Below are 26483 nucleotides of genomic sequence, written 5' to 3' on the forward strand. Positions count from 1 at the left end.
GCCAGGCAGCACGTATGGAAAAGATAAACAATCGACATTTTGGGCTGCGACCCTTCTTCAGGACTGGAAAGGAACGGGAGAAGTCGGAGTAAGAATGTGGGGGGAAGGGAGGAAGAAGTACAAGGTGGTAGGTGATAGGTGAAACCGGGAGAAGAGAGGGGGTGAAGTGAAGAGATGAGAAGTTGATTAGTGAAAGAGATAAAGGGCTGGAAAAGGGGGAATCTGATAGGAGAGGGTGGAAGACCATGGAAGAAAGGGAAGGGGGAGGAGCACCAGAGGGAGGTGATGGGCAGGTAAGAAGATAAGGTGAGAGAGGGGAATGGGAATAGGGAATGGTGAAGGAGAGGGGGAGAGGAGGCAATTACCAGAAGTTCAAGAAATTGATGTTCATGCCATTATGTTGGGGCTACCCAGACAGAATATTAGGTGTTGCCCATCCAACCAAAGTGTGGCCTCTTCATAGCAGTATGGAGCCCATGGACAGACATGGGAATGGGAAGTGGAATTGAAGTGGGTGGCTACAGAGAGATCTCGCTTTCTTTGGCAGACAGAGCATAGGTGCTCGGCGAGGTTCGAGATTCCTCCCACTTTCCAAAGATGTACTGGTTAGGATTAGTAAGTTGTGGAGCATGCAATGTTGGCACCAAAAATGTGGCGATACATACAGGCTGCCCTCAGCACATCCTCAAACTGTGTTGGTCGTCGATGCAAACGATGCATTTCACTCTATGTTTTGATGTTTCAATGTACATGTGACAAAGTTAATCTTTATTCAATATTTATCATCAAAATTACTGAGATTGCTCTGCATGCAATGGTGATCCCTTATTCTTAAATGGACTGACTGTCAGAGGTGCCATTTTCCGGTCAGGACATTAACAGGTTTACCATTTGGAATATAGACTCAGTGATCACTTTATCAGGTATGGGAGGCACTTAATAAAGAGGATACTGAGTGTAATCTTTTTTCCCCCAGAACTTCCCAATTTGTTAATAGACTACTGCTTGCCATGTTCAGGTGCTGAGGGACTGTGCAGCCCGATTGACAGAGGTTCAAACAAACATCTTCATCATCTCAATGGAACAGTCCACCACCCCACAGGCTGCGAGGTGGCCACCATCATCACAGTGTCCAAAACCTCATCTGCAAGTTTTTATGCACTATGTTGCTATCACATGATTGGCTGATTAGATTTTTGCATCAATGAGCAGGTGTACCTAAATAAGTGACCACTGAGTGTATTCGACATAGAATGAGACCATTCAACCCATCAAATCTATGCTAGCTGTCAGAACAATCCCATTTCCCATGAGCTTTAAAACTAAAGAGACAGAAGTTAAAGGTCTGTAAATTCCACTTAATAAGAACGATAAAATTATTTTGCACTGTCTGTATGTAACGTAACATTTTTATGAACTAGCACTAGTGAAGTCAGCTTGCCAGTCCTGGATTCTCCTGCTGAAAGCCTTGCTACTCCTGAGCGCCCACTAACGTCGGTTTTGACTCAGACAGATCCCAGCTGGCTTCTCAGTCACAGAAAAATCGGTAAGATATTGTGCCGCGGCTAGAAGAGAAACTGGAAAATATTGGAGAAAAACTAAAGGGTCGCTGACCTGAAATGGCAGAACTTCTGTTGGTGTAGAATTGTTATTTCCTTGTAATTTATTATAGTTTAATTTTTCCTATGGTTGATGATCATTTTTATATGATCACCTGTATACGGCGTAGAAAAATTACTTGTGAATTTACTAGTAATTATAGCAAAGCTGATCCTGTATTTTTTCGAAGCTTCTCAGTTTCTCTGCAGCAAGTCTCCCAAAACTTGAATCTGAGTTAATCATCACTGGAATGTTAGCTCCAGTCCGAGTATGAGACAACCACAACTTATTTTTTCTTTGTCTTCTTTTCTTTATTTGTTCTTTGTTCTTGTAACACTTAAAGCAGCTGTAACCACCAAGTTTTAGGCCTCATCCTTGACTTCCAAAGAACCTCAGGACCAATATCACCAGGTCTAACAGATGTGGCCTGAACTGCTGGGTATTTCTAGCCTTTGCTGCCTTTTAAGTGGATATCCTAGAGCCTGCAGATGCTGAAAACCTCAGCATCTGTGGAGGGGAAGTAGTTGTCAATGTTTCAAAATGTCAGCAATTCCTCTTCTGCCTTGACCTGCTGAATTCCTCCAACAGTGTGTGTGTGTTGCTGCTTATGTCTTCTCTCTATTTATTGCTTAATTAATTTATAATTATTATTTCTTTCTTTTTGTATTTGCAAAGTTTGTTGCCTTTTGCACTCTGGTTGAACACTCAAGTTTTTTTTTAGGTTAGATTGGTGCGTCTGTCATTGATTCTTTATGGACTTATTGAATATACCCACAGGAAAATGAATCTCAGGGTTGTGTATGGTGACACTTATGTACTTTGATGATAAATTAACTTTGAACATTGAACCTTGCCTTGGGACCCAGAGCCATTCACCAATCTACACTCAGCGGCTGCTTTATTGGGTACATCTGGTACCTAATAAAGTGACATCTGAGTGCACGTTCGTGGTCTTCTGCACAATACTGCTGTAGCACATGGTTGCTTGAATTGCTGTTGCCTTCCTGCCAGCTTGAACCAGCCTGGCCATTCTCCTCTGATCTCTTTCATTAACTGTCACTCACCGGACTTTTTTTTTGCTTTTCGCACCATTCTCCATAAACTCTAGGGACTGTTGTCTATGAAAACCACAGGGGATCAGCATTTTCTGAGATACTCAAACCGCCCCATCTGGCACCAACAATCATTCCACGATCAAAGCCATTTAGATCATATTTCTTGCCCATTCTGATGTTTTACCTGAACAACAACTGAACCTCTTTGACCATATCTGGCATGCTTTTATGCATTGAGTTGCTGCCACATGATCGGCTGATTAGTTATTTTGTTAATGAGCAGATGTACCCAATACAGTGACCACTGAGTGTAGGGGGGGGGTGTAGAAATGGTTCACTGAACTGGTGGTTAGGATGTGTGCTTTGCCACATGTGGAGAGATAGACTAGACTCATCCAGTATCCACTAGGGTTTGTAGGAATGAGAGAAGGTCTCACTGAAGCTTACAACATTCTTACAACGCTTGACTGAGAAACCTAGAATCAAGGTTCATAGTCTTTGGATAACAGGTAGCTTATTTAAGACAGAGATAAGACCTCTCAGCTCTTCTTACCTGCCTATCACCTCCCCTTGGTTCCCCTCGTCCTTCCCTTTCTCTTATGGTCCACTCTCCTCTCCTATCACATTCCTTCCTCTCCAGCCCTTTACCTTTCCCACCCACCTGGCTTCATCTACCACCTTTTAGTTGTCCTCCTTCTCCTCCCCCCCCCCTTCTTTTTATGTTAGTGTCTTCCCCCTTACTTCCAGTCCTGAAGAAGCGTCTGGTCCCAAAATCTTGACTGTTAATTCATTTCTATAGATGCTGCCTGTCTTGCTGAGTTCCTCCGGCATTTTGTGTGTGTTGCTTGAGATTAGGAGATGTCTCCTCACTCAGAGAGCAGTATTCTCCATTCCTGCAAGGCCACAGAAGCTCATTTGTTAAATTCATTCAACACAGAGACCAATGGAAATCTGGACGCTCAGGGAGTCAAAGCAGAAGGAGATAGTGCAGGAAAATGTCACTAAAGCAGATCAGCCAGGAACTTCTCTAGGCCTGTACTCACTGGGGTTTACAAGAAGGAGCGTTTGAGGCCTCCCAGTCTGCACTCACTAGGGTTTACTAGAATGAAGGGAGATCTCATTGAAACCTATCGAATATTGAAAGGCCTCGATAGAGCGGATGTGGAGAGGATATTTCCTACAGTGGGGGCGTCTAGGACTGGAAAGCACGGGCTCAGAATACAAGGATGTCCCCTTAGAACAGAAATGAGGGAGAATTTCTTTAGCCAGAGGATGGTGAATCTGTGGAAGTCATTGCTGCAGACGATCAAGTCACTGGGTACATTTAAAGCAGAGGTTGATAGGTTCTTTCTTAGTAAGGGCGTCATAGGTTACGGGGAAAAGGGGAAAATAATTCAGCCAAGATGGAATGGTGGAGTAGATTCAATAGGCCAAATGGCCTAATTTAGCTCTTCTGTCTTATGACCTACTTCCACTGCTATTTATTTCTAGTCCCAATTGAGTGACCTAATCAATTACCTTCCTGCTATAAAAATTTTATTTCACCATATTAGTGCCCCTTTTTTTGCATTTGTTGTTTTACAGTGGCAGTACAGTGCAATACGTAAAAAGTACTATAAAGTACTATAAGATATATATATTAAAATAAATTAAATAAATAGTGCAAACAAAGAGGGAAAAAAGTGAGGTGATGGTCATGGGGTAGTTCATTGTCCATTCAGAAATCTGAGGAGGCTATTCCTAAAACGTAGAGTGTGTGTCTCCTGTAACTGTTCCTTGATGGTTGTAATGAGAAGAAGGCATGTCCTGGGTGGTGAGGTCCTTAATGCTGCTTTCTTGAGGCATCACCTTTTGAAGATACCCTCGATAATGGGGAGTCCAGTGCCCATTACGACCCTGGCTGAGATTACAACCATCTGCAGCTTTTTCTGATCAAAATCAGGTGATCTCCATCACGGTCTGTCTTGCTGAGCAGAATCAGCACTGGTGTTTGCCGAAGGCAGATCCTGCAACTCTTTGAGGATTTGTAGCTGATAGGCTACCAACTGCATTTTAGGAAATACTTGATGACATAAGGCAATTTCCTGCCATATTTCTGAAAAGAATTGATTTTTATGTTCCAAGAAATGGTTTATTCTATTACAATAGTCAGTTTTATTACAATGTGTTTCCCTGTGTTTGATCCTATTACTGCTTTTTGTTTCTCAAAGTTACAGTAGAAATAAAATAAAGGAAGATCACACACAAAAACTGCTAAAAGAACTCAGTGAGTCAGGCAGCATCTATGGAGGGGAATCAATAGTCAATGTTATGGGCTGAGACCATTCATCAGGCCTAGAAAGGAAGGGGCCTGAAACCAGAATAAAGAGCTGGAGGGAGGGTAAAGAATACAAATTGGCAGGTGACAGGGAAGGTGGATGGGTGGGGGAGTGGGGATGAAGTGAGAAGCTGAAAGGTGATCAGTGGAAGAAGTTAAGGGCTGAAGAAGAAGGAATTTGATGAGAGAGGACAGTAGATTATGGGAGAAAGGGAAGGAGGAGGGGCACTGGAGCAAGCTGATGGGCCGGTGAGGAGAAGAGAAGGGGAGAGTGGGTAACCAGAATGAGGAATAGGGAAAAAAAGAGAAAGGGGGAGAATTATGAGAAGTTAGAGACATCAATGTTCGTGTCATCAGGTGAGAGGCTACCCAGACAGAATATGAGATATTGCTCTTTCAATCTGAGTTTGGCCTTATCTTGGCAGTAGAGGAGGCCAGAACAGACATGTCAGAATTGGAATGGGGATGGGAAGTCAAATCGAAATGGGTATAATGGGATAGAAGTATAATGGTTTCTACTAAATCTGTTTCCAAACCATTTACTTGCTTGACATATTGTTTTTTTACAATCACTGCTCAAGTCGAACAAAGGGATGTATATGAAGCAAGAGATGGACAAGAATCCACATTTGGCGACTCCGAAGCCTCAGGTATTTCTATTGATATGAGTTCATTCATGTCTGGCTGGCATTCAGAGAGATGTGATTCAACTTTTCTTATCACCACTCCCCAACATCCAACACCATCAATACGCTGTTTGCAAACGTGCAATCCCTTGTGCTTGGATTGTGTGCAAAGTTTATATGTAAACAAGGAATCATATGCTACACCCAAATCCATGGCCAGCTATATACGAGAGACACAAGAGATTGCAGATGCTGGAATCTGGAGCAACAGTCTGCTGGTGGAATTCAGTGGGCACAACAGCACCTGTTGGAGGAAAGAAACTCTTAGCATTTTGGGTCAAAACCCTGCACGAGGACAATCCCTTTCTCCCACAGATGCAACTTGACACACTGAGCTCCTCCAGCAGATTGTTCCTGAGTCTGATTGGTCCGTTACCTGGAAACTCTCCTACTTGTAAGTTAAAAATGTTGGCTTCAAAAACCACGCCAGATGCTCGAACATAAAAGTCAAAGTTAACACTCTAGCCCTGTATTGATTTTGAACTTTTTTTTTTGCATTTTGCTGGGGTGCTATCTTTCTAATGCTTTCCCATTTGGCAATAAAAAAATCCCACAGCACTTTACAGAGCAAGAATCGGGGAGTTATCTCCAGAGTTCCATTGTGCATTTGTCCCATTACCAATACATAAAAGCAGGTGATTTGATCATTATGATAATTCTGTTTTCTGGGAGCTTGTTCTATGCAAATTGGCTGCTCCATTTCCCATAAACAGTGACTACTTTATTTGATACTTTATTGTCCTCAAGCAATTGATACTAGAACGTACAATCATCACAGCAATACCTGATTCTGCGCTTCCCACTCCTTGGAGTACAAATCGATAGTAAATATTAAAAATTTAAATTATAGATCATAAATAGAAAATGGAAAGTAAGGTAGTGCAAAAAAACCGAGAGGCAGGTCCGGATATTTGGAGGGTACGGCCCAGATCCGAGTCAGGATCCGTTCAGCGGTCTTATCACAGTTGGAAAGAAGCTGTTCCCAAATCTGGCCGTACGAGTCTTCAAGCTCCTGAGCCTTCTCCCGGAGGGAAGAGGGACGAAAGATGTGTTGGCTGGGTGGGTCGTGTCCTTGATTCTACACTCTGGGAGTGCTTCATTGAATAGGAAGCCCTTGAGATCATGGAAGCTACTGCACATAGGTCTGCCTTATTGCAATAGGACAAAAATAAAAATGTCACAAATCCTCTAATGTGAAAGATCTTGAGATAACAATTTTAGACCATAAGACCATAAAACATAGGAGCAGAATTAGGCCATCTGGCCCATCGAGTCTGCTCCACCATTCCATCACGGCTGATTCTTTTTTTCTATCACCTCCTCAACCCATTCCCAGCCTTCTTCCCGTAACCTTTGATGCCGTGTCCAATCAAGAACCTATCAATCTCTGCGTTAAATACACCCAACGACCTGGCCTCCACAGCTGCATGTGGCAACAAATTCCACAAATTCACCACCCTTTGGCTAAAGAAATTTCTCCGCATCTCTGTTTTGAAAGGGCGCCCGCTGAGGCTGTGCCCTCTTGTCCTAGACTGTCCCACCATGGGAAACACCCTATCCACATCTACTCTGTCTAGGCCTTTCAACACTTGAAAGGTTTCAATGAGATCCCCACTTCTGAATTTTTATGACATATCTGTAATTTCAGTTCCTTTTCTTGTTTTAGCTCAGCTTACCAAGTTCACCTCAGAACCATTAACATTAAGACCATAAGATACAGAAACAGAATTAGGCCATTTGGCCCATCAAGTCTGCTCCACCATTTCATCATTGCTGATCAAATTTCCCTCTCAGCCCCGATCTCCTGCCTTCCACCCCGCCCCCGGTATCCCTTCATGTCCTGACTAATTAGGAATCTATCAACCTCTGCCTTAAATATACATAAAGAGTTGGTCTCCACACCCTGTAGCAAAGATTTCCTCAGATTCACCACTCCTTGGCTAAAGAAATCTCCATTCTAAAAGGACACTCCTCTATTCTGAGGTTGTGTCCTTTGGTCTTAGACTCTCCCATCATGAGAAACATCCTCTCCATATCCATTTTATCAAGGTCTTTCACCATTCAATAGGGTTCAATGAGTCACCCCTCATTCTTCTGAATTCTAGTGAATACAGGCCCAGAGCCATTAAACGCTCTTCATATTACAAGCCAATCAATCCTGGAATCATTTTCATGAACCTCCTTTGATCCCTCTCCAGTTTCTAAGATAAAGGAAAGGTACGTCGCATCCGGGGTTTCTCCGGTTAGCGGACGATTTCCCTCCACGCCTCTCTGACGTAGTGGGGAACCGCGTACGAGGCAAGTTACAGCAGTGGTCAGCCACTGCCTTCTGCCGGGTGAGTTACCAAAGAGATCACCAGCTCGTAACCCAGCAACGATGGAAAGCTTGCAGGGGAGCCGGCTGGATTCAAACCCGGGACCTTTCGTCCCGAAATCCGACGTTGGTGCCACTACACCAGCCGAGTCTTTCTAAAATAAGGGGACCAAAACTGCACACAATACTCCAAGTAGGCCTCACCAGTGCTTTATAAAGTCTCAACGTTTGAGATATCACAGGATCACAAATCTGGACCGTATCTTGTTTCTCCACTACATGAGATGATTGATTGTTCATGTACCTTCTTAGCCTCCCCACTGCAATGATCTCTAACTGAGCCTTAAAATCATGGATTTTATATTGCAAGGCACAAAAAAATGGTCTTTCTGCCCAGGTAAGCCATGTTCCTATTTAAATCCACATGAGCCTCTACTTCTTTAGAATTCTGCGCAGATTTGGCATGTCATCTAAAAGCTTGACAAACTTCTATAGATGTACGGCGGAGAGTATACTGACTGGTTGCATTGTGGCCTGGTATGAAAACGCCAGTGGTCAAGAACAAGAAGTAGTGGATACAGCCCAGTCCATCTCAGGAAAAGCTCTCCACACCACTGAGTACATCTATAAGGAGCGCTGCCACAAGGAAGCAGCATCCATCGTCAAGAACCCCCATCACCCAGTCCATGGCCTCTTTTTTGCTACTACCTTCCAGCAGGAGATACAGGAGACCTAAATCCCATTCAACCACATTCAGGAATAACTATTACACTTTAATTATCAGGCTCCTGAACCAGCATGGCTAACTTCACTCACTTCAACACTGAAATTATTCCACAACCAATGGGCTCACTTTCAAGGACTTTGTAACTCGTTCTGAGTCTTATTTATTTGCTTATTGTTTGTTCTTTTTTTGTATTTGCACAGTTTGTCTTCTTTTGCACATTGTTTGCTTGTCATAGTCATAGTCATAGTCATACTTTATTGATCCCGGGGGAAATTGGTTTTTGTTACAGTTGCACCATAAATAATTAAATAGTAATAAAACCATGAATAGTTAAATAGTAATATGTAAATTATGCCAGGAAATAAGTCCAGGACCAGCCTATTGGCTCAGGGTGTCTGACCCTCCAAGGGAGGAGTTGTAAAGTTTTATGGCCACAGGCAGGAATGACTTCCTATGACGCTCTGTGTTGCATCTCGGTGGAATGAATCTCTGGCTGAATGTACTCCTGTGCCCAACCAGTACATTATGTAGTGGATGGGAGACATTGTCCAAGATGGCGTGCAACTTGGACAGCATCCTCTTTTCAGACACCACCATCAGAGAGTCCAGTTCCATCTCCACAACATCACTGGCCTTACGAATGAGTTTGTTGATTCTGTTGGTGTCTGCTACCCTCAGCCTGCTGCCCCAGCACGCGACAGCAAACATGATCGCACTGGCCACCACAGACTTGTAGAACATCCTCAGCATTGTCCGGCAGATGTTAAAGGACCTCAGTCTCCTCAGGAAATAGAGACGGCTCTGACCCTTCTTGTAGACAGCCTTAGTGTCCTTTGACCAGTCCAGTTTATTGTCAGTCTCTGAGTGCAGTTTTTTGTTGATTCTATTGTATTTCTTTGTTTCCTGAATGCCTGCAAGAAAATGAGTCTCATAGTATTGTATAAGGTGACATATGCAGCACTGTGCAAAAATCTTAGGCATATATATAGCTAGGGTGTTTAAAACATTTGCACAGTAGTGTATTTGTCAACATGGAGCAGAGAGCGAGTTTGTAAATCTGGTGGGAGCAAAGGATGTTAGGAATGGCGAGGGTGGAGTGCCATGGAAGGGGTGTGTGATGAGTGGTAGAGGAGTACCAGAGATGGGTAGGGGTGGGGTGTGGTGAGGGTACAGAAACACCCAGCCCTGAGACACGAGGCAAGGTCATTTGATTCCAAACAATTGGTTTATTGATCATTACAGAATGTCTCCCTGGTGCTTTCCGCTCCCTCCCCACTCCCTTCCCCTTTTCGCCAACCATGTTTCCCCTCTCCCTGCCTCCCTTCCCACTCTCAGTCCACAATAGAGGCCCACATCAGAATCAGGATTACCAGCACTCACCTATGTCATGAAATTTGATTTTTTTTGTGACAGCAGTACAGTGCAATTCAAAAAGTTATTACAGTACTGTGCAAAGTGTTAGAAACCCTAGCCCTAGCACGGTATTGTACATACTTCCATTATAAATTTACTTTGAACATTGAACCTAGAGTTTCTTCCCACCTTCCTTATCACCCTGTCAGCATACACATCCTTTCATTTCACCCTCTCATCTTTCTCTACCTCATTTCCCCACTTTATGTTTCCTGACCTCTCCATCTGCTAATTTCCAAATTTCACCACTTCATAAATTTCTTCTAACTATAGAGTTTTGGCTTCCCAACAAGTAAACACATTGTCTAGACATCTCGCATACTGAGCCATTATGTCAGTGATCTCTCTTCCATCTCTACTCAGTCTATTCAGTTTATCCTGAGTACTGACTTAATTCACGTAAGGCATTTCGCCAACTTCCCCCCCACCGCCCCACCGTGGTACTATTCTGTGAGATAAATCACGAGTATGATGCACAGTTTTTTATTTATTTACCTTTCACACTGTCACGTCTTCAGCCCCTTGCTTCCACCTCCGCTTCAATACGTAGACATCAGAATTTCTTCACCCTGAGAGTGCTGAGCCTGTGGAATCCGCTGCCACAGGTGGCTTTGTCATTGAGTGTATTTAAGGTGGAGGTTGATAGGTTCTTGATAAGTCAGGGTGTTAACGGTTGCAGGCAAAGACAGTAGAATGTGGTTCAGAGGGAGGTAGGTTAGCCATAATCAAATGGCAGATCAGACTTGATGGGCTGAATGGTCAAATTCTTCTCCAACGTTATGGTCTATAAACCGGTCGCCTTCCTAATGCAACCTGAGTGTCATTTTCTCTTTGGTCTGATTTTCCACCGCAAAGTTTGTTTGCTGGCCATATCCAACTTCATGAAGTGATGACAGCAACTAACTCTGTAACAGGCATGGTGAGTAACTAGTAGAAGCACAAAGATACTTTCCCAGTGTTTCATTATTCTTCACACAGTGTATAGAGAAGAGGGAACATAACTGTTGTTGGTTTATGTGGTTATTCCAACACACATATTTAAAAGCAATTCTTGTTGCAGGTTTAGATTCAGCTGTAGCGGAACAGTATTTTAGATTAGATTAGATTATGAGGACACGCAGTCCTCTCTTATTGTCATTTAGTAATGCATGCATTAAGAAATGATACAATTTGTTCCTCCAGAATGATATCACAGAAACACAAGACAAACCAAGACTAAAAAAACTGACAAAAACCCCATAATTATAACATATAGTTACAACAGTGCAAAGCAATACCGTAATTTGATGAAGAACAGACCATGGGCACGTAAAAAAAAGTCTCAAAGTCTCTCGAAAGTCCCATCATCTCACACAGACGGTTGAAGGGAGAAACTCTTCCTGCCATGAACCTCCAGCGCCTTAAACTTGCTGATGCAGCATCCTGGAAGCACCCGAGCACAGTCGGACTCTGAGTCCGTCCGAAAACTTCGAGCCTCCGACCAGCCCTCTGACACCAAGCACCGAGCACCATCTCTGCTGCGTGCTCCGACCCCAGCGCCGGCAACAGGCAATAGGCAAGGCCGAGGATTTGGGGCCTTCCCCTCTGGAGATTCTTGATCGCACAGTAGCAGCGGCAGTGAAGCAGGCATTTCAGAAGTTTCTCCAGATGTTCCTCGGTGCTTCTTCACGTCCGTCTCCATCAAATCAGGATTGTGCATGGCCCCTATTTAACAAATACGATATCATTTGGAGCAGCTGTACGCGCTGCGTCGCGCCGCCATCTTCTCCTCCCCTCCTCCTGACATATTGTAGACCCTAGGTCATAGGAGCAGAATTAGGCCCTTTGGCCCATCGAGTCTGCTCCACCATCCTATCATGGCTGATTTATTATCCTTCTCAATCCTATTCTTCTGCCTTGTAATCTTTGATGTCCTTACTAATCAAGAAGCTATCAATGTCTGCTTTAAAGATACCCAATGTCTTGGCCTCCCCAGCTATCTATGGCAATGATTTCCACAGATTGACCACCTTCTGGCTAAAGAAATTGCTTCTCATCTCTGTACTTTTGAAATGACAAGGCCATTAGATATAGGAGTAGAATTAGGCCATTTGGCCCATCGAGTCTGTCCCACCATTCCATCACAGCAGATTTATTAACCTTCTCAACCCCGTTCTCCCGCCTTCTCTTCATAATCTTTGGCACCCTTATTAATCAAGAACCTACCAACCTTTGCTTGAAATATATCCAATAACTTAGCCATGTGTGGCAATGAATTCTACAGATTTCACTGGGGAGAAGAGAGTCTGTGCTGTGTCGAATATTGGGTGACTGTGCAGTCCTTCGAGTACTGCAAGTCTGTGTCTTTGCTGTTGCTTTGTTCACGCTTGGGTGCTTGGTGGCGGGTGCCAATGCTTTTTTTGCCAGTGGGGGGAGAAGGGGTCGTTGCTTGCTGCAGCTTACGAGCGGGAGGGAAGAGAGCTGGTGGGGACTTTGTGATTCCAACATTTAACTGTCATTCATTCTTTGGGGCACTCCTCTGTTTTCGTGGAAGGTTGCGAAGAAAAAGCATTTCAGGATGTATATTGTATACATTTCTCTGACATTATATGTACCTTTGAAATGTTTGAGATTCACCACCTTAGCTAAAGCAACTTCCTCAAATGTACCCACATGTGTCAGACAATGACTGGATGACTGAATATTCTGCATTCCTTTCAGAAAAAGACAGAGGTTCAATCCTGGAAAGTGATCTTACTGTCTCAACCTCAAAAGGGAGCCTTGAGGACCTCATTGTTCAAACTGAGGTATGACTGTTTGATGCTCTTTTGCACGCTGCTCCACATTGTCTCAATCTCTTGTCAGACAAACTCACCCGTGCTGGAGTAGCTCAGCTTTCACATATTCTGTTCCCTTTCAGGTTCAGATTCATTTATTTAGCAGATGAACACTGACACATACAGTGAAATGCGTTAACGACCAACACAACCTAAGGAAGTGCTGGGGGCAAATGTCGCCACACGTTTCGCCGCCATCATTGCATGTCCAGCAGAGCAACACAAACAACAACACCATCAAAACAAAACAACAAAAGCAATACAAAGCCCTTCCATCCCTCACCCACTCCCTCACAGGCACAGACAGGTCTCCTGCTCTAGTATAGGCAGCTTCTGGGCCCCTCAGCTCAAGTTGTTGGCCCCAGCCTGTCAGATTCACAGATATTAGTCTACCACCCTCCAGACAGACCAACGTGGTGCGGTACCTGCTGGATGTACCGTGCTTCTCAGATAGAGACACTGATCTGTAGCATGTTGTAGGCTTTCACTATGCTATCTCAGATAAGCATAAACTCCTGAGAAGGCATACAGGTTTTAGATTTTTAGATCACTGGGATCTCTTCTGGGGAAGGTGGGACCTGTACAGATCGGATGGGTTGCACCTGAACTCGAGGGGGAGCAATATCCTTGCAGGTAGGTTTGCTAGCATGGTTCGGGAGGGTTTAAACTAATTTCCGAGGGGGGTGGGACCCAGAGCGATAGAGCAGTAAAAGAAGTGCATGGAGTAAAGCCAGATCTAACATACAGAGAGGCTCTGAGGAAAGAGAAGCAGATAAATGGTGTAAAGACAGTAAGGTAGAAGGGCTGAAATGTGTGTACCTCAATGCAAGAAGCATCAGGAACAAAGGTGATGAACTGAGAGCTTGGATACATACATGGAATTATGATGTAGTGGCCATTACAGAGAATTGGCTGGCACCAGGGCAGGAATGGATTCTCAATATTCCTGGATTTCAGTGCTTTAAAAGGGATAGAGAGGGCGGAAAAAGGGGAGGAGGGGTGGCATTACTGGTCAGGGATACTATTACAGCTACAGAAAGGATGGGTAATGTAGCAGGATCCTCTTTTGAGTCAATATGGGTGGAAGTCAGGAACAGGAAGGGAGCAGTTATTCTACTGGGGGTATTCTATAGGCCCCCTGGTAGCAGCAGAGATACAGAGGAGCAGATTGGGAGGCAGAATTTGGAAAGATGCAAAAATAACAGGGTTGTTATCATGAGTGACTTTAACTTCCTTAATATTGATTGGCACCTGATTAGTTCAAAGGGTTTAGATGGGGCAGAATTTGTTAAGTGTGTCCAGGATGGATTCCTGTCACAGTATGTGGACAGGCCGACCAGGGGAATGCCAGACTAGATCTAGTACTAGGTAATGAACCAGGTCAGCTCACAGATCTCTCAGTGGTTGAGCATCTGGGGGACAGTGACCACCGCTCCCTGTCCTTTATAATTATCATGGAAAAGGTAGGAATCAAAGAGGACAGGAAAATTTTTAATTGGGGAAAGACAAATTATGAGGCTATAAGGCTAGAACTTGCGGGTGTGAATTGGGATGATGTTTTTGCAGGGAAATGTACTATGGAGATGTGGTCAATGTTTAGAGATCTCTTGCGGGATGTAAGGGATAAATTTGTCCCGGTGAGGAAGATAAAGAATGGTAGGGTGAAGGAACCATGGGTGACAGGTGAGGTGGAAAATCTAGTCAGGTGGAAGAAGGCAGCATACATGAGGTTTAGGAAGCAAGGATCAGATGGGTCTATTGAGGAATATAGGGAAGCAAGAAAGGAGCTTAAGAAGGGGCTGAGAAGAACAAGAAGGGGGCATGAGACGGCCTTGGCGAGTAGGGTAAAGGAAAACCCCAAGGCATTCTTCAATTATGTGAAGAAAAAAAGGATGACAGGAGTGAAGGTAGGACCGATTAGAGATAAAGGTGGGAAGATGTGCCTGGAGGCTGTGGAAGTGAGCGAGGTCCCCAATGAATACTTCTCTTCGGTATTCACCAATGAGAGGGAACTTGATAATGGTGAGGACAATATGAATGAGGTTGATGTTCTGGAGCATGTTGATATTAAGGGAGAGGAGGTGTTGGAGTTGTTAAAATACATTAGGACAGATAAGTCCCCGGGGCCTGACGGAATATTCCCCAGGCTGCTCCACGAGGCGAGAGAAGAGATTGCTGAGCCTCTGGCTAGGATCTTTATGTCCTTGTTGTCCACGGGAATGGTACCGGAGGATTGGAGGGAGGCGAATGTTGTTCCCTTGTTCAAAAAAGGTAGTAGGGATAGTCCGGGTAATTATAGACCAGTGAGCCTTACGTCTGTGGTGGGAAAGCTGTTGGAAAAGATTCTTAGAGATAGGATCTATAGGCATTTAGAGAATCATGGTCTGATCAGGGACAGTCAGCATGGCTTTGTGAAGGGCAGATCGTGTCTAACAAGCCTGATAGAGTTCTTTGAGGAGGTGACCAGGCATATAGATGAGGGTAGTGCAGTGGATGTGATCTATATGGATCATTTGACAAGGTTCCACACGGTAGGCTTATTCAGAAAGTTAGAAGGCATGGGATCCAGGTGTGTTTGGCCAGGTGGATTCAGAATTGGCTTGCCTGCAGAAGGCAGAGGGTGGTGGTGGAGGGAGTACATTCAGATTGGAGGATTGTGACTAGTGGTGTCCCACAAGGATTGGTTCTGGGACCTCTACTTTTCGTGATTTTTATTAACGACCAGGATATGGGGGTAGAAGGTTGGGTTGGCAAGTTTGCAGACGACACAAAGGTTGGTGGTGTTGTAGATAGTGCAGAGGATTGTCAAAGATTGCAGAGAGACATTGATAGGATGCAGAAGTGGGCTGAGAAGTGGCAGATGGAGTTCAACCCAGAGAAGTGTGAGGTGGTACACTTTGGAAGGACAAACTCCAAGGCAGAGCACAAAGTAAATGGCAGGATACTTGGTAGTGTGGAGGAGCAGAGTGATCTGGGGGTACATGTCCACAGATCCCTGAAAGTTGCCTCACAGGTGGATAGGGTAGTTAAGAAAGCTTATGGGGTATTAGCTTTCATAAGACGAGGGATAGAGTTTAAGAGTCGCGATGTAATGATGCAGCTCTATAAAACTCTGGTTAGGCCACACTTGGAGTACTGTGTCCAGTTCTGGTCACCTCACTATAGGAAGGATGTGGAAGCATTGGAAAGGGTACAGAGGAGATTTACCAGGATGCTGCCTGGTTTAGAAAGTATGCATTATGATCAGAGATTAAGGGAGCTAGGGCTTTACTCTTTGGAGAGAAGGAGGATGAGAGGAGACATGATAGAGGTATACAAGATAATAAGAGGAATAGATAGAGTAGATAGCCAGCGCCTCTTCCCCAGGGCACCACTGCTCAATACATGAGGACATGGCTTTAAGATAAGGGGTGGGAAGTTCAAGGGGGATATTAGAGGAAGGTTTTTTACTCAGAGAGTGGTTGGTGCGTGGAATGCACTGCCTGAGTCAGTGGTGGAGGGAGATACACTAGTGAAGTTTAAGATACTACTAGACAGGTATATGGAGGAATCTAAGGTGGGGGCTTATATAGGAGGCAGGGTTTGAGGGTTGGCACAACATTGTGGACCGAAGGGCTTGTACTGTGCTGTACTATTCTATGTTCTATGTTCTGTGTAGGCTGCAAGTGCTCCCTCTGGTTGGTACACAATGTGGACTTTACGTACCCTGAAGTAAAACAGATGTGATCAGTTCCCCAATACACTGCAGGCCACTGAGGGTGTTTTTGCCGTCCCTTGCTGCTGTAGCCCATCCACTTCAGGGTTTCATGGGTTGTGCAGTCAGAGAAGATCTTTTAGCGCGTGGCTATTTAAAACCTCTGTCACCTTCCTGTCAGCTTGAATCAGTCTGCTATTCTCTGAATTCTCTCATTAACAAGGCGTTTTCACCCACAGAAATGCTGCTCATCTGATTTTTTTTTTTGTTTCCCCACCATTTTCTATAAACTCCAGAAACTGTTGTGTGTGAATATCCCAGGAGATCAGCAGTTTCTGAGATACTCAAACTACCCTGTCTGGCACCAATAATCATTCCACGGTCACAATCATTGAGATCACATTTCTTCTCCATTCTGAGGTTGGTCTGAACACTCTGAACCTCTTGACCATGCCTGCATACTTTTTTGCATTGAGTTGCTGCCATGTGATTGGCTGATTAGATATTTGTATAACGCACAGGTGCACCTAATAAAGCGGCCACTGATTGTATATGCGAGTAAAATAGATACTTACTTAATCAATGAGTCTTTAGCTGGGTGAAGCTATATTTCATTTTTGAGAGTAGATTTGTGTTGATTTGAGCTGACTATAATGGTCACTCAGGTAGAATACAAATAATGTCTGAGAAGAAGGTATGTTATGGTGATAAGTGCAGCCTGCTGAAGTTTTGATTTGGATTTGATCAAAGACACCCACTGTTATTTTACTGCTTAGTCTCTTCATTGCTTTTTGTTAATATTAACTATTCTTCTTTTTTTAAGTTTATTGATGAACTAAAACCCGGCAGGTTTGGATCTTGTCCTTACACGCTGCCCAGTGTTGGACTCCCTACTATTTTGGCTTATAAGTACGAGTCCAGAGAGAAACCAATAGACTACAAAGCTTTAAGCCCAGAGGTACTTCATTTTCATGATCATCTCAGCATATGTATTGTATGGAATTAAACGTTAGTTTTTGACATTGCCCAGTAGATGATGCTACGAGGGGTGATTGATTAGTTTGTGGCCTAAGGTAGAAGGAGATGAGTTATTAACTTCAAACTTTCTGCATTATCACTCAAAGAGTTGAACTGCACGTGCATGTAACGAGAGCGTCTTGGACTTCCAGGTGGTCCACAGCAGGGGTGATTGATAAGTTCGTGACCTAAGGTAGAAGGAGATGAGCTATACAACTCTTGTTACATGCACGTGCAGTTCAACTCTTTGAGTGAAAATGCAGAAAGTTTGAAGTTAATAACTCATCTCTTTCTACCTTAGGCCACAAACTTATCAATCACCCCTGCTGTGGACCACTTCTGGAGGTCCAAGACAGCGACTTCTACAAAGAAGGAATCCGTATGCTCCACGACCGCTGGACTAAGTGTGTAAATGTATGAAAAATAAATGTGCTAGGTTTTCTAAAATTGACTCCTTCTACCTTAGGCCACAAACTTATCAATCACCCCTCGTATGTTAGTTAAACTAAATGTGAGGAATTAATTCCTTGTATGTAAGAGAGAGACTAATTTATTAAATTGGATATCTCCATATTTACGCACTATTTATCCTTGTAATTTATAATAATCTTATGTCATTGTGCTGCACTGCTGTCACAAAACAATATATTTCACGTAATATGATAAGAGGCATAAGATGAATGGGTGGGCAGAGATCTTTTTCACAGGTTGGAATTGGCTTCTAGCAGGGTCGTGATCTTAAGGTGATTGGAGGAAAGTATAGGGGAGATATGTTTTTAACAAAGAGAGTGATGAGTGCATGGCATGAGTTGCCAGGTGAGTTAGTAGAGGCAGATCTATTAGCAATAGAGCATAGAATATTATAGCACAGTACAGACCCTTCGGCCCACAATGTTGTGCCAACCTTTTAACCTACTCTAAGATTAATCCAACCCTTCCCTTCAACATAGCCCTCCATTTCTCAGTTTTTCATGTGCCTATTAGAAACTCAGACTGGCATCAATATTCAAAGGGTCAAAGGTTCATTTTATTGTCAATATCTGCCTGTACAACTCTGATATTCGTCTTCTCCAGATAGCCATGAAATGCAGAAAAGCCATGAGTATTGTTGAAAGAAAAGACATCAACCTCCTCGCCCAGATGAAAAGGATAAAGAAACAAAACTCACAGACTCCAAAATACCCCCCACCCCTTCCTTCGCACGAAAGTCTAACATCTCCCATATGGAAAACAGCAGCTAGAACATCCAAAATCCCAAAGCCCTGCCTCACAGAAAAAAGGAACAATAACATCAAACCCTCAATCCCCCTCTCTCACATACAAAAAACTAAGAGATTGCCCACACAGAAAAACACCAACAAGGATATCAGACCAGAAATCCCCAACTCCTCACAAAAAGTAACATATTGCCCACCCACATATCATGTACATATTATGTAATTCCATAATGCAGTTTTAAACCAAGTTGCTGCATCCAATATAATTTGAATCTCCTTGTCCAAACCCAAAGCAAAGTTGAAGCGAGTGATCTTGTATTCACATTTCCAATGTCACTGTATATTTGTTGCTTTCTGACAGGGAAAAATAACTTTTAGATATACCAGGTAACAAACTATTCATTTGGTCCCATTCACAACACTGGTGGAGCATAATTACAGTGAGCACGAAGCTCCTAAAATATTTTACCTCCTCCTGTAGGAGAAATTCAATGTTCTAAAGTAAATGTTGCAGGCTAGAATTTCTGCTTTTGCACCCAAAAATTCATTTGGCTTTGAGAAATTGCTTCCATTCAAACATATCTGAATATTGTGAGAAAAAGAAATCTGGCAGGAATCAGGGCAATTGGAATGTGTTTTAGTGAGAATTTCTTTAAAGGAATATTCCTTGATATGTCTAAGAATGGTAACCTTGTGCAGTTTGAATTCAGTAACATCTTTCTGTATCTATTCATGTAGTAAGAAACTATGTCTTTACAAAAAAGAGCAATTTAAACAAAACCTAGAATGCTAGAAACATTCAACAAGTCAGGCAGCACCTGTGGAGAGAGAAGCAGGTAACATCTGAGGTCAGCAACCCTTCATAAGAGGTGAGAGGTGGAAACAGGTAAGGCTAGCGAACAGGGCTCTAGTGAAAGCCAGTCCCCTGTACAGTGGATACAATGGATTACAGAAACGTTGATGAACTCCAACCATACCATCGACTTTGGACGATGGAGACGGGAGGTCATGAGTGCCTTATGCTCCACTGGGAGCTAAGGGCCCACGAAAAAGAAGAACTCTAAAATTGACTATTTCTTCGTATTTAAGTGTTTGCAAGTTTATCAACAAAGCAAGAGAGCTCAGTAGTAAATCAAATCAATTAAAATAAACAAAATAGTTTAACAATCCCCAAGAGACAAATGTAAGGAATTTCCTTTTGGAGATGATCTTCACACAATGGCCCCCAATTTTCCATTGGTGTTGTATCGGAACAACACCCAATCTCTGCTGCTCATCCTAATCCCTGTCCACAGGCGAATTCCCAGTGAAAATGTTTTTTTTTAAGGTGATAATACACAAGAGGTGCCGGCTGGTGGCGTAGTGGCATCAGCGCCAGACTTCGGAGCGAAGGCTCCAGAGTTCAAATCCAGCCGGCTCCCTTGCACACTTTCCATCCGTGCTGGGTTGAGCATCGAGCTAGCAACTCAACCTCGTAAAAACAAGAAAGCCTGCTAAAAAAACGCTGTCATGACGGCGTCCCGATGACTCCACTCGGAGTTAAGGGCTTTCTTCTTCTTCTCTTCTTTACACAAGAGGTGATTTCACATTGTTAGCCTCCCAACAAGGGTGGAATCGGCTAGGAGGTTACAGTGACATGAGCTATACTTGCCTGGGGTACATGGGGTCAGATGACTATAGTGTTTCATTCCTAGTTCTTTGGCCTCTGCAAGAACTTGCCCCCAAATTAGTATATCATCCCAATGGAGTTACTCAACGTGGACTCATCTGTCCATGCCTCACAAGATTGATGGTTCATAGTTTGATTGCCAGACCAGATAACATTCGAGGGTAGACTCTACACTCAGTAGCCACTTTATGAGGTACCTCCTGTATCTATTAAACTGGCCACTGAGTGTGTGTTTGTGGTCTTCTGCTGCTGTAGTCTATCCACTTCAAGTTTGGGCCTGTGTGTTCAGAGATGCTCTTCTGCACACCACTGTTGTAACACGTGGCTGTTTGAGTTACTGTCACCGTTCTGTCAGCTTGAGCTAGTCTGGCCATTCTCCTCTGTTTTTTCTTATTAACAAGGCATTTTCACCCACAGCAAAACCTCCTAGTATTTATTTTTTGTTTCTCGCCCCATTCTCTGTAAACACTAGAGCTGGGGTTCCCAACCAGGGGAACACAGACCCCTTGCTGGAATTTATTGGTCAATGGCATAAAAAAGGTTGGGAGCCCCCTGTTCTAGAGACTGTTGTGCATGAAAATTGCAGGAGATCAGCAGTCCCTCAAACCACCCCTTCTGGCGCCAACAATCAATCCACGGTCGAAGTCACTTAGATCGTATTTCTTCCCTATTCAGATTTTGCTCTGAACAATAACTGAACCTCTTGTCTATGTCTGCATGCTTTTATGGATTGATTTACTGTCACATGATTGGCTGATTAGATATTTGCATAAAGGAGCAGATGTACAGGTGTACCTAATAAAGTGGCCACTGAGTGTAGACCAGGAATGGAAAGTTGCCTAGCCAAAATTACAATTCTCTATGTCCTAGGAGAAAAGTAACTGAACTTATTAATTTTCAGTATAATGAAGCTGCTGGTAAAGTCAGCATTTTAATGCATTCTCCTGTCCTCCTTTGAGAAGATGATTACGAGCCAACCTCCAGAACTACTGAAATTGCAGATTTGGCAGATTGCAGTGTTTACTTAAGTTCTTAATGTAATGATATTATACTCCTGTTTAGGTAACAGAGATCCAGTTACAAAATGTTGCCAGATTTGAAGGTGCTGAGGATTACTGGCTGTGGATCAGGAGCAGAGCAGTAAGTATAGATGCCATGGATCCGGACACAGAGAGCGGATGCTCCCCTCAGCTCAGTACCTGAATGACAGCACAAACTACTATCACCGTTCCCTCAGTCATATTTCACAAACCAATCCCCAGCTCTGTCAGACTGTTGGAGAAAGTCAGGGGAACAACAGACACAGCAGGGAAAATAGAGAACTGAGCTGATGTTTAGTTAGCCTATCCAGACCTGATGAAAGGTCTCAGCACAAAATGTCCACAGGGCCATGGGATAGAGGAGCAGGATTAGGCCATTTGGCCCATCGAGTCTGTTCTGTCATTTCATCATGACTGATTCATTTCCCTCTCAGCCCCAATCTCCCGCCTTCTCCCCGTATCCCTTCATGCAGTGACTAACCAAGAATCTATCAATCGCTGCCTTAAGTATACCCAATGATTTGGCCTCCATTGCTGCCTGTGGCAACAAATTTCAAAAAATTCACCCCCTCAGACTAAAGAGTATTAACTGTTTACTCACCATCATAGATGCTGCCTGACTTGCTGAGTTCCTGCAATATTTTGTCTGTGTCACTCTGGATTACAGGCATCTGTGGAATCTCCTGTGCTAATATAATTACTTCTTCCTTTGCTCCCGTGATTGTGATCCAAAAATGGGATCGTACTTTAATGGTACAGCAGAGCTTCAGTATGGCATGTTACTCACACTCCGCTGTAAGTCCTTAAGTTTGTTACGCTCCAGGCCCAGAGTGTATTGAAGCAACAGGGTCCAGGTCCCAGAGCCAGAAACAGCCCACTCTTTGGACGATTTACATGCCAGGCCAGATTGGAAAGGCAGAGTGTCAGGACCAGGGGCAAGGGCCGGGCCAGTTCTGCTCGCTGCTCCGTGATGTTTACTCTGCTAAGGCGGTGGCCTACTCCGCTGCTCTTGGCTTCATGTCCGTGGACTCGCTTCCATTCTGAACGCTTTTTGCGTACTTTGATTGCTTGCACGATGTTTGTCTTTCCCTGCATTTTGGGTGTTTGACAGCCTTCTTTTGTTTAAATTTGTTTTGTGGCTGCCTTTAAAGGAGGCGAGTCTCGAGGTTGTATACTGTGATACTAAAGGCACTTTGTACTTTGAACTGTGCACTTTGTCGTAGAATTCGACACTCTGTTTACTCCCATAAATTTTCCTGCAGAAAACCAATGGATTTACTCACTGTCGGTTTTGTGGAAAAATTTTAAAGCCCCTGCATACACACGGGCAAATGAGTGGAGAGACATCCAACCTGGTGAGTAGATTCATAAGGTTGTACAGCAAGGTAGCAGACCCCTTGGCCTAACTCATCCATATTGACCAGGTGTCCATCTGCACTTGGCCCATCCTAAACCTTTCCTATCCATGTACTCGTCAAAATATCGTTTAAATGTACCTACTTCCAACGGTTCTTCTGACAGCTTGTTTCAAACATCCACTGACCTTCGTATGGGGAGAAAAGGTTGTCTCGCAGATCCTCTTTAAAGCTCCTCCCTCACCTTAAACCCATGACTCGGGGTAGGATAGTTTTAGACTGGGAAAAAGGCTGCGACCATTCACCTGTTTGCACCCTTCATAATTTTATAAACCTCCATGTGATCGCCCCTTGGCCTGCTACGTTCCAAGTAAAAGGGCCCCAAGTTTAAGTTAAATTGTCGTTCAACCGTACACATGAATGCAGACAAACGAAACAGCGGTCCTCCTGGTGCAAAACACAGTGCCAGCAGTCTCACACAGCACATTGCACATATAGCAGGAAAAAACATACATTCACTGAAAAAGTATAGCCCAAATCCCCGAGTGTCATGGCCCATGGATTGATGGTGCATGGGAAGCCACCCAGGAGCCACGCTTCTGCAAGATCAAGCAAGCAGCCACTCCCCATCGTGCAGTAGTGCAGCCGCAGATGAGTGCAGTCCAGCCTGCCTTCCACTGAGCGACCACCGGGGGCAGCACTGATCCCAGCCTATCCAGTCTGTTATAGCTCATGCCGGCTACTGCCAGGGGTGGTGATAGAGGCTGGTACGTTCGGGTAGCCACATGGATGAAAGAAAAATGGAGGGCTATGTGGGAGTGTTAGATTGATCTTGGGGTGGTTTAAAAGGGTAGCACAACATTTTTGGCTGAAGGGCTGGTAATATGCTGTCCTATGTTCCTTGTTTAAACCTCTACTCCCAGCAACATCGATGTGGATCATCTAGGCAATGTTTGATTTTGACGGTTTCCTTTTTTTTTCATTTGAGTATATTTCTCAAGACCATCAGTTCATTTATTTAGAGATGCAGCATGGTTATAGGCCCTTCGAGCCCATCCTGGTTACACCCGTGTGACCAATTATCCTGCTAACCTGTACGTCTTTGCAGTGTGGGAGGAAGCTGGAGCACCCGGGGGAATCCACGTGGCCATGCGCAGAACGTACAAATACCTTACAGACAGCGGCCGTGTCACCGTAATAGTGATACACCAACCACTATGCAACCTTGCTGCCCCAAGTACTTCATTGATTTTGATCATTTCAGTTTAATATACAGTACTGTGCAAAGTCTTAGACACACACACACACACACTTATGTATATATAAGACCTTTGTACAGGACTGTATTTGTCAATGTGCAGTAGAGGGCAGCTGTGTAAATCTGGCGGAGGCAAAGGATGTTGGGAATGACGAGGGTGGAGTGCCGCTGAAAGGGTGTGGGAGAGGTGGCAGAGAAGGGGTGCCAAAGGCAGGGGGTGCTGTGGGTGCAGACATACCCAGCCCTGAGACACCAGGCGAGGTCATTTGATTCCAAACGATTGGTTTATTGATCATTACTGAATGTCGCTTGGGTGCCTGCCACTCCCTCTCCTCTCCCTTTGCTTTTCCCCAACCATGATTCCTCTCTCCCTGTTCCCTTCCCACTCTCAGTTCACAGTAGAGACCCACATCAGAATCGGGTTTATCATCACTCACATTTGTCAGGAAATTTGTATTTTGCGGCAGCAGCAGCAGTACAGTGTGATACATTAAATTACAGCACAGTGCCACACATAAAATTACAGTACTGTGCCATGCATAAAATTACAGCACAGTGCCACACATAAAATTACAGTACAGTGCCATACATAAAATCACAATACGGTGCCATACATAAAATTACAGTACTGTGCCGTACATAAAATTACAGCACAGTGCCACACATAAAATTACAGCACAGTGCCATACATAAAATTACAGTACTTTGCCATACATTAAATTACAGCACAGTGCCATACATAAAATTACAGTACAGTGCCATACATAAAATCACAGTACTGTGCCACACATAAAATTACAGTACAGTGCAAACATCTTGGGCACCCCAGCTGTATATATGCGCCCAAGACTTTTACACGGTACTGTATCCTGAACTCCACAGATAAGTACTTGAGGAGTAAACACTCCACAGAGTAATGGTACAGCAATTTGCAAAGTAATGGAACAACACTTTTCAGAGTAATGGTACAAAACATCAGAGTAGTGATACAACACTTCACAGAGTAATGGTACAACACCTTACAGATTTTTTTAATATACAAAATATCTTTATTACAAATTCGGTGCTACTATATATACAAAACAGTGACTAACACAATTACTTCACTACAAATAGACAATGCACATTAAACTAAAATGTTTCCATCTCTGTCAATGATGGCAATTCCCCCCACAGAGCCCAACGGTCCCGGAATGCCTCTATGGTCGCCATGGACAGCGTGTGTTCCTTCTCAATATTTCCTCGGGCACGAACATAGTCCCTAAACATTGCCAGGCAGTCTACCTGGGCAGATCCTCCTGCCGCCCGTTTCCAAGACCCGCAGATGGCTGATTTTGCCAGCCCCAGGAGCAAGTTGACGAGGACATCCTCATCCCTCTTACTGGATATAAATAGGGTGGGGCTAAAATGCAACCAGAAGGCGAGAAGCAGCCCACGCAGATACGCAAAAAGGGGCTGCAGCCTCGCACACTCCATGTACATGTGGTACACGGTCTCCTCCAGCCCGCAGAAGTGACATGCGGCTGGGAGATCCGTGTACAAACTAAAGAGTTTATTACAAGGCACCGCTCTATGCAGCAGCCTCCACCCCAGGTGCATGGGAGGAACTCCCCCATAGAGGGACTTCCATGGGGGCCTCCCTTACCTCCAGGTGGAAAGACCGACCGCCAAGGTGTGTCTGAATGGTGGACAAGGGCTGGGAAGTGGAGGGTGTGCAGCAGCCCATACAGATACCTCCTACTTGCATCCCTGAATGGGATTGTGGGTGTCGAGGAGAGACGGCTCAAATTGTGTGGACTCTGTTCTCGGATAAGATTGCGAGGCCCGGGCCCGACAAGCAGCTCAGCCTGAGTCGGTCCACACACCTGAGCCGCACCGACATCCATTGAGGTAGGGCAAGGGTCAGCCAGGACTCCACCCTCTGCCAGAGGAGGGGATTCCCGGCCTCAGGCAACCATGTTCCAGACTCTCAGTAGATCCTGATAGAATCTGGCAGACTCTGCAAAGCAGCACGGCTGACGCCTGCCGGTGGTAGCCACATCTCATCATGAAGACAGCAGCCCCTCCGGAGAAAGAACATCGCCACACGTGCCACCTGGGGGGTGCTTGGCATTCAGGAATCTCTGCAGAGTCCTGAGGCGGAAAGCCACCAGTCGCATACATACACACTCCAGTGACTGTCCGCCCTATCCCACTGGGAGACTAAAGACTGCTGCAGAGATCCAGTGTTTCCTGTTTCCCCAGAAGAAGTCCACTAACTTCTTCTGCATTCTCACTACAAAGGTGGCAGGAGGGGCCAAGGTGAC

General features: G+C 44.3%; 1 protein-coding gene across 4 annotated transcripts in view; it reads left to right on the forward strand.

Moving 5' to 3' along the window:
* Positions 1–26483, forward strand: part of LOC140195857 (glutamate-rich protein 6-like) — a 69889-nt gene that overhangs the window by 11506 nt on the left and 31900 nt on the right. For 2 of the 4 annotated variants that reach the window (XM_072254498.1, XM_072254499.1), the window contains exons 2-5: positions 12812–12897; positions 17445–17579; positions 21587–21664; positions 22827–22919. In XM_072254498.1, the coding sequence (XP_072110599.1) occupies positions 12812–12897; positions 17445–17579; positions 21587–21664; positions 22827–22919 (392 nt within the window). Of the gene's footprint in view, positions 1–1421; positions 1547–5552; positions 5622–12811; positions 12898–17444; positions 17580–21586; positions 21665–22826; positions 22920–26483 lie in introns of all 4 variants that reach the window. The other 2 variants (XM_072254496.1, XM_072254497.1) reach the window with 2 other exon arrangements.

This window comes from Mobula birostris, chromosome 4, assembly GCF_030028105.1.
Source record: "Mobula birostris isolate sMobBir1 chromosome 4, sMobBir1.hap1, whole genome shotgun sequence".
NCBI lineage: Eukaryota > Metazoa > Chordata > Chondrichthyes > Myliobatiformes > Myliobatidae > Mobula > Mobula birostris.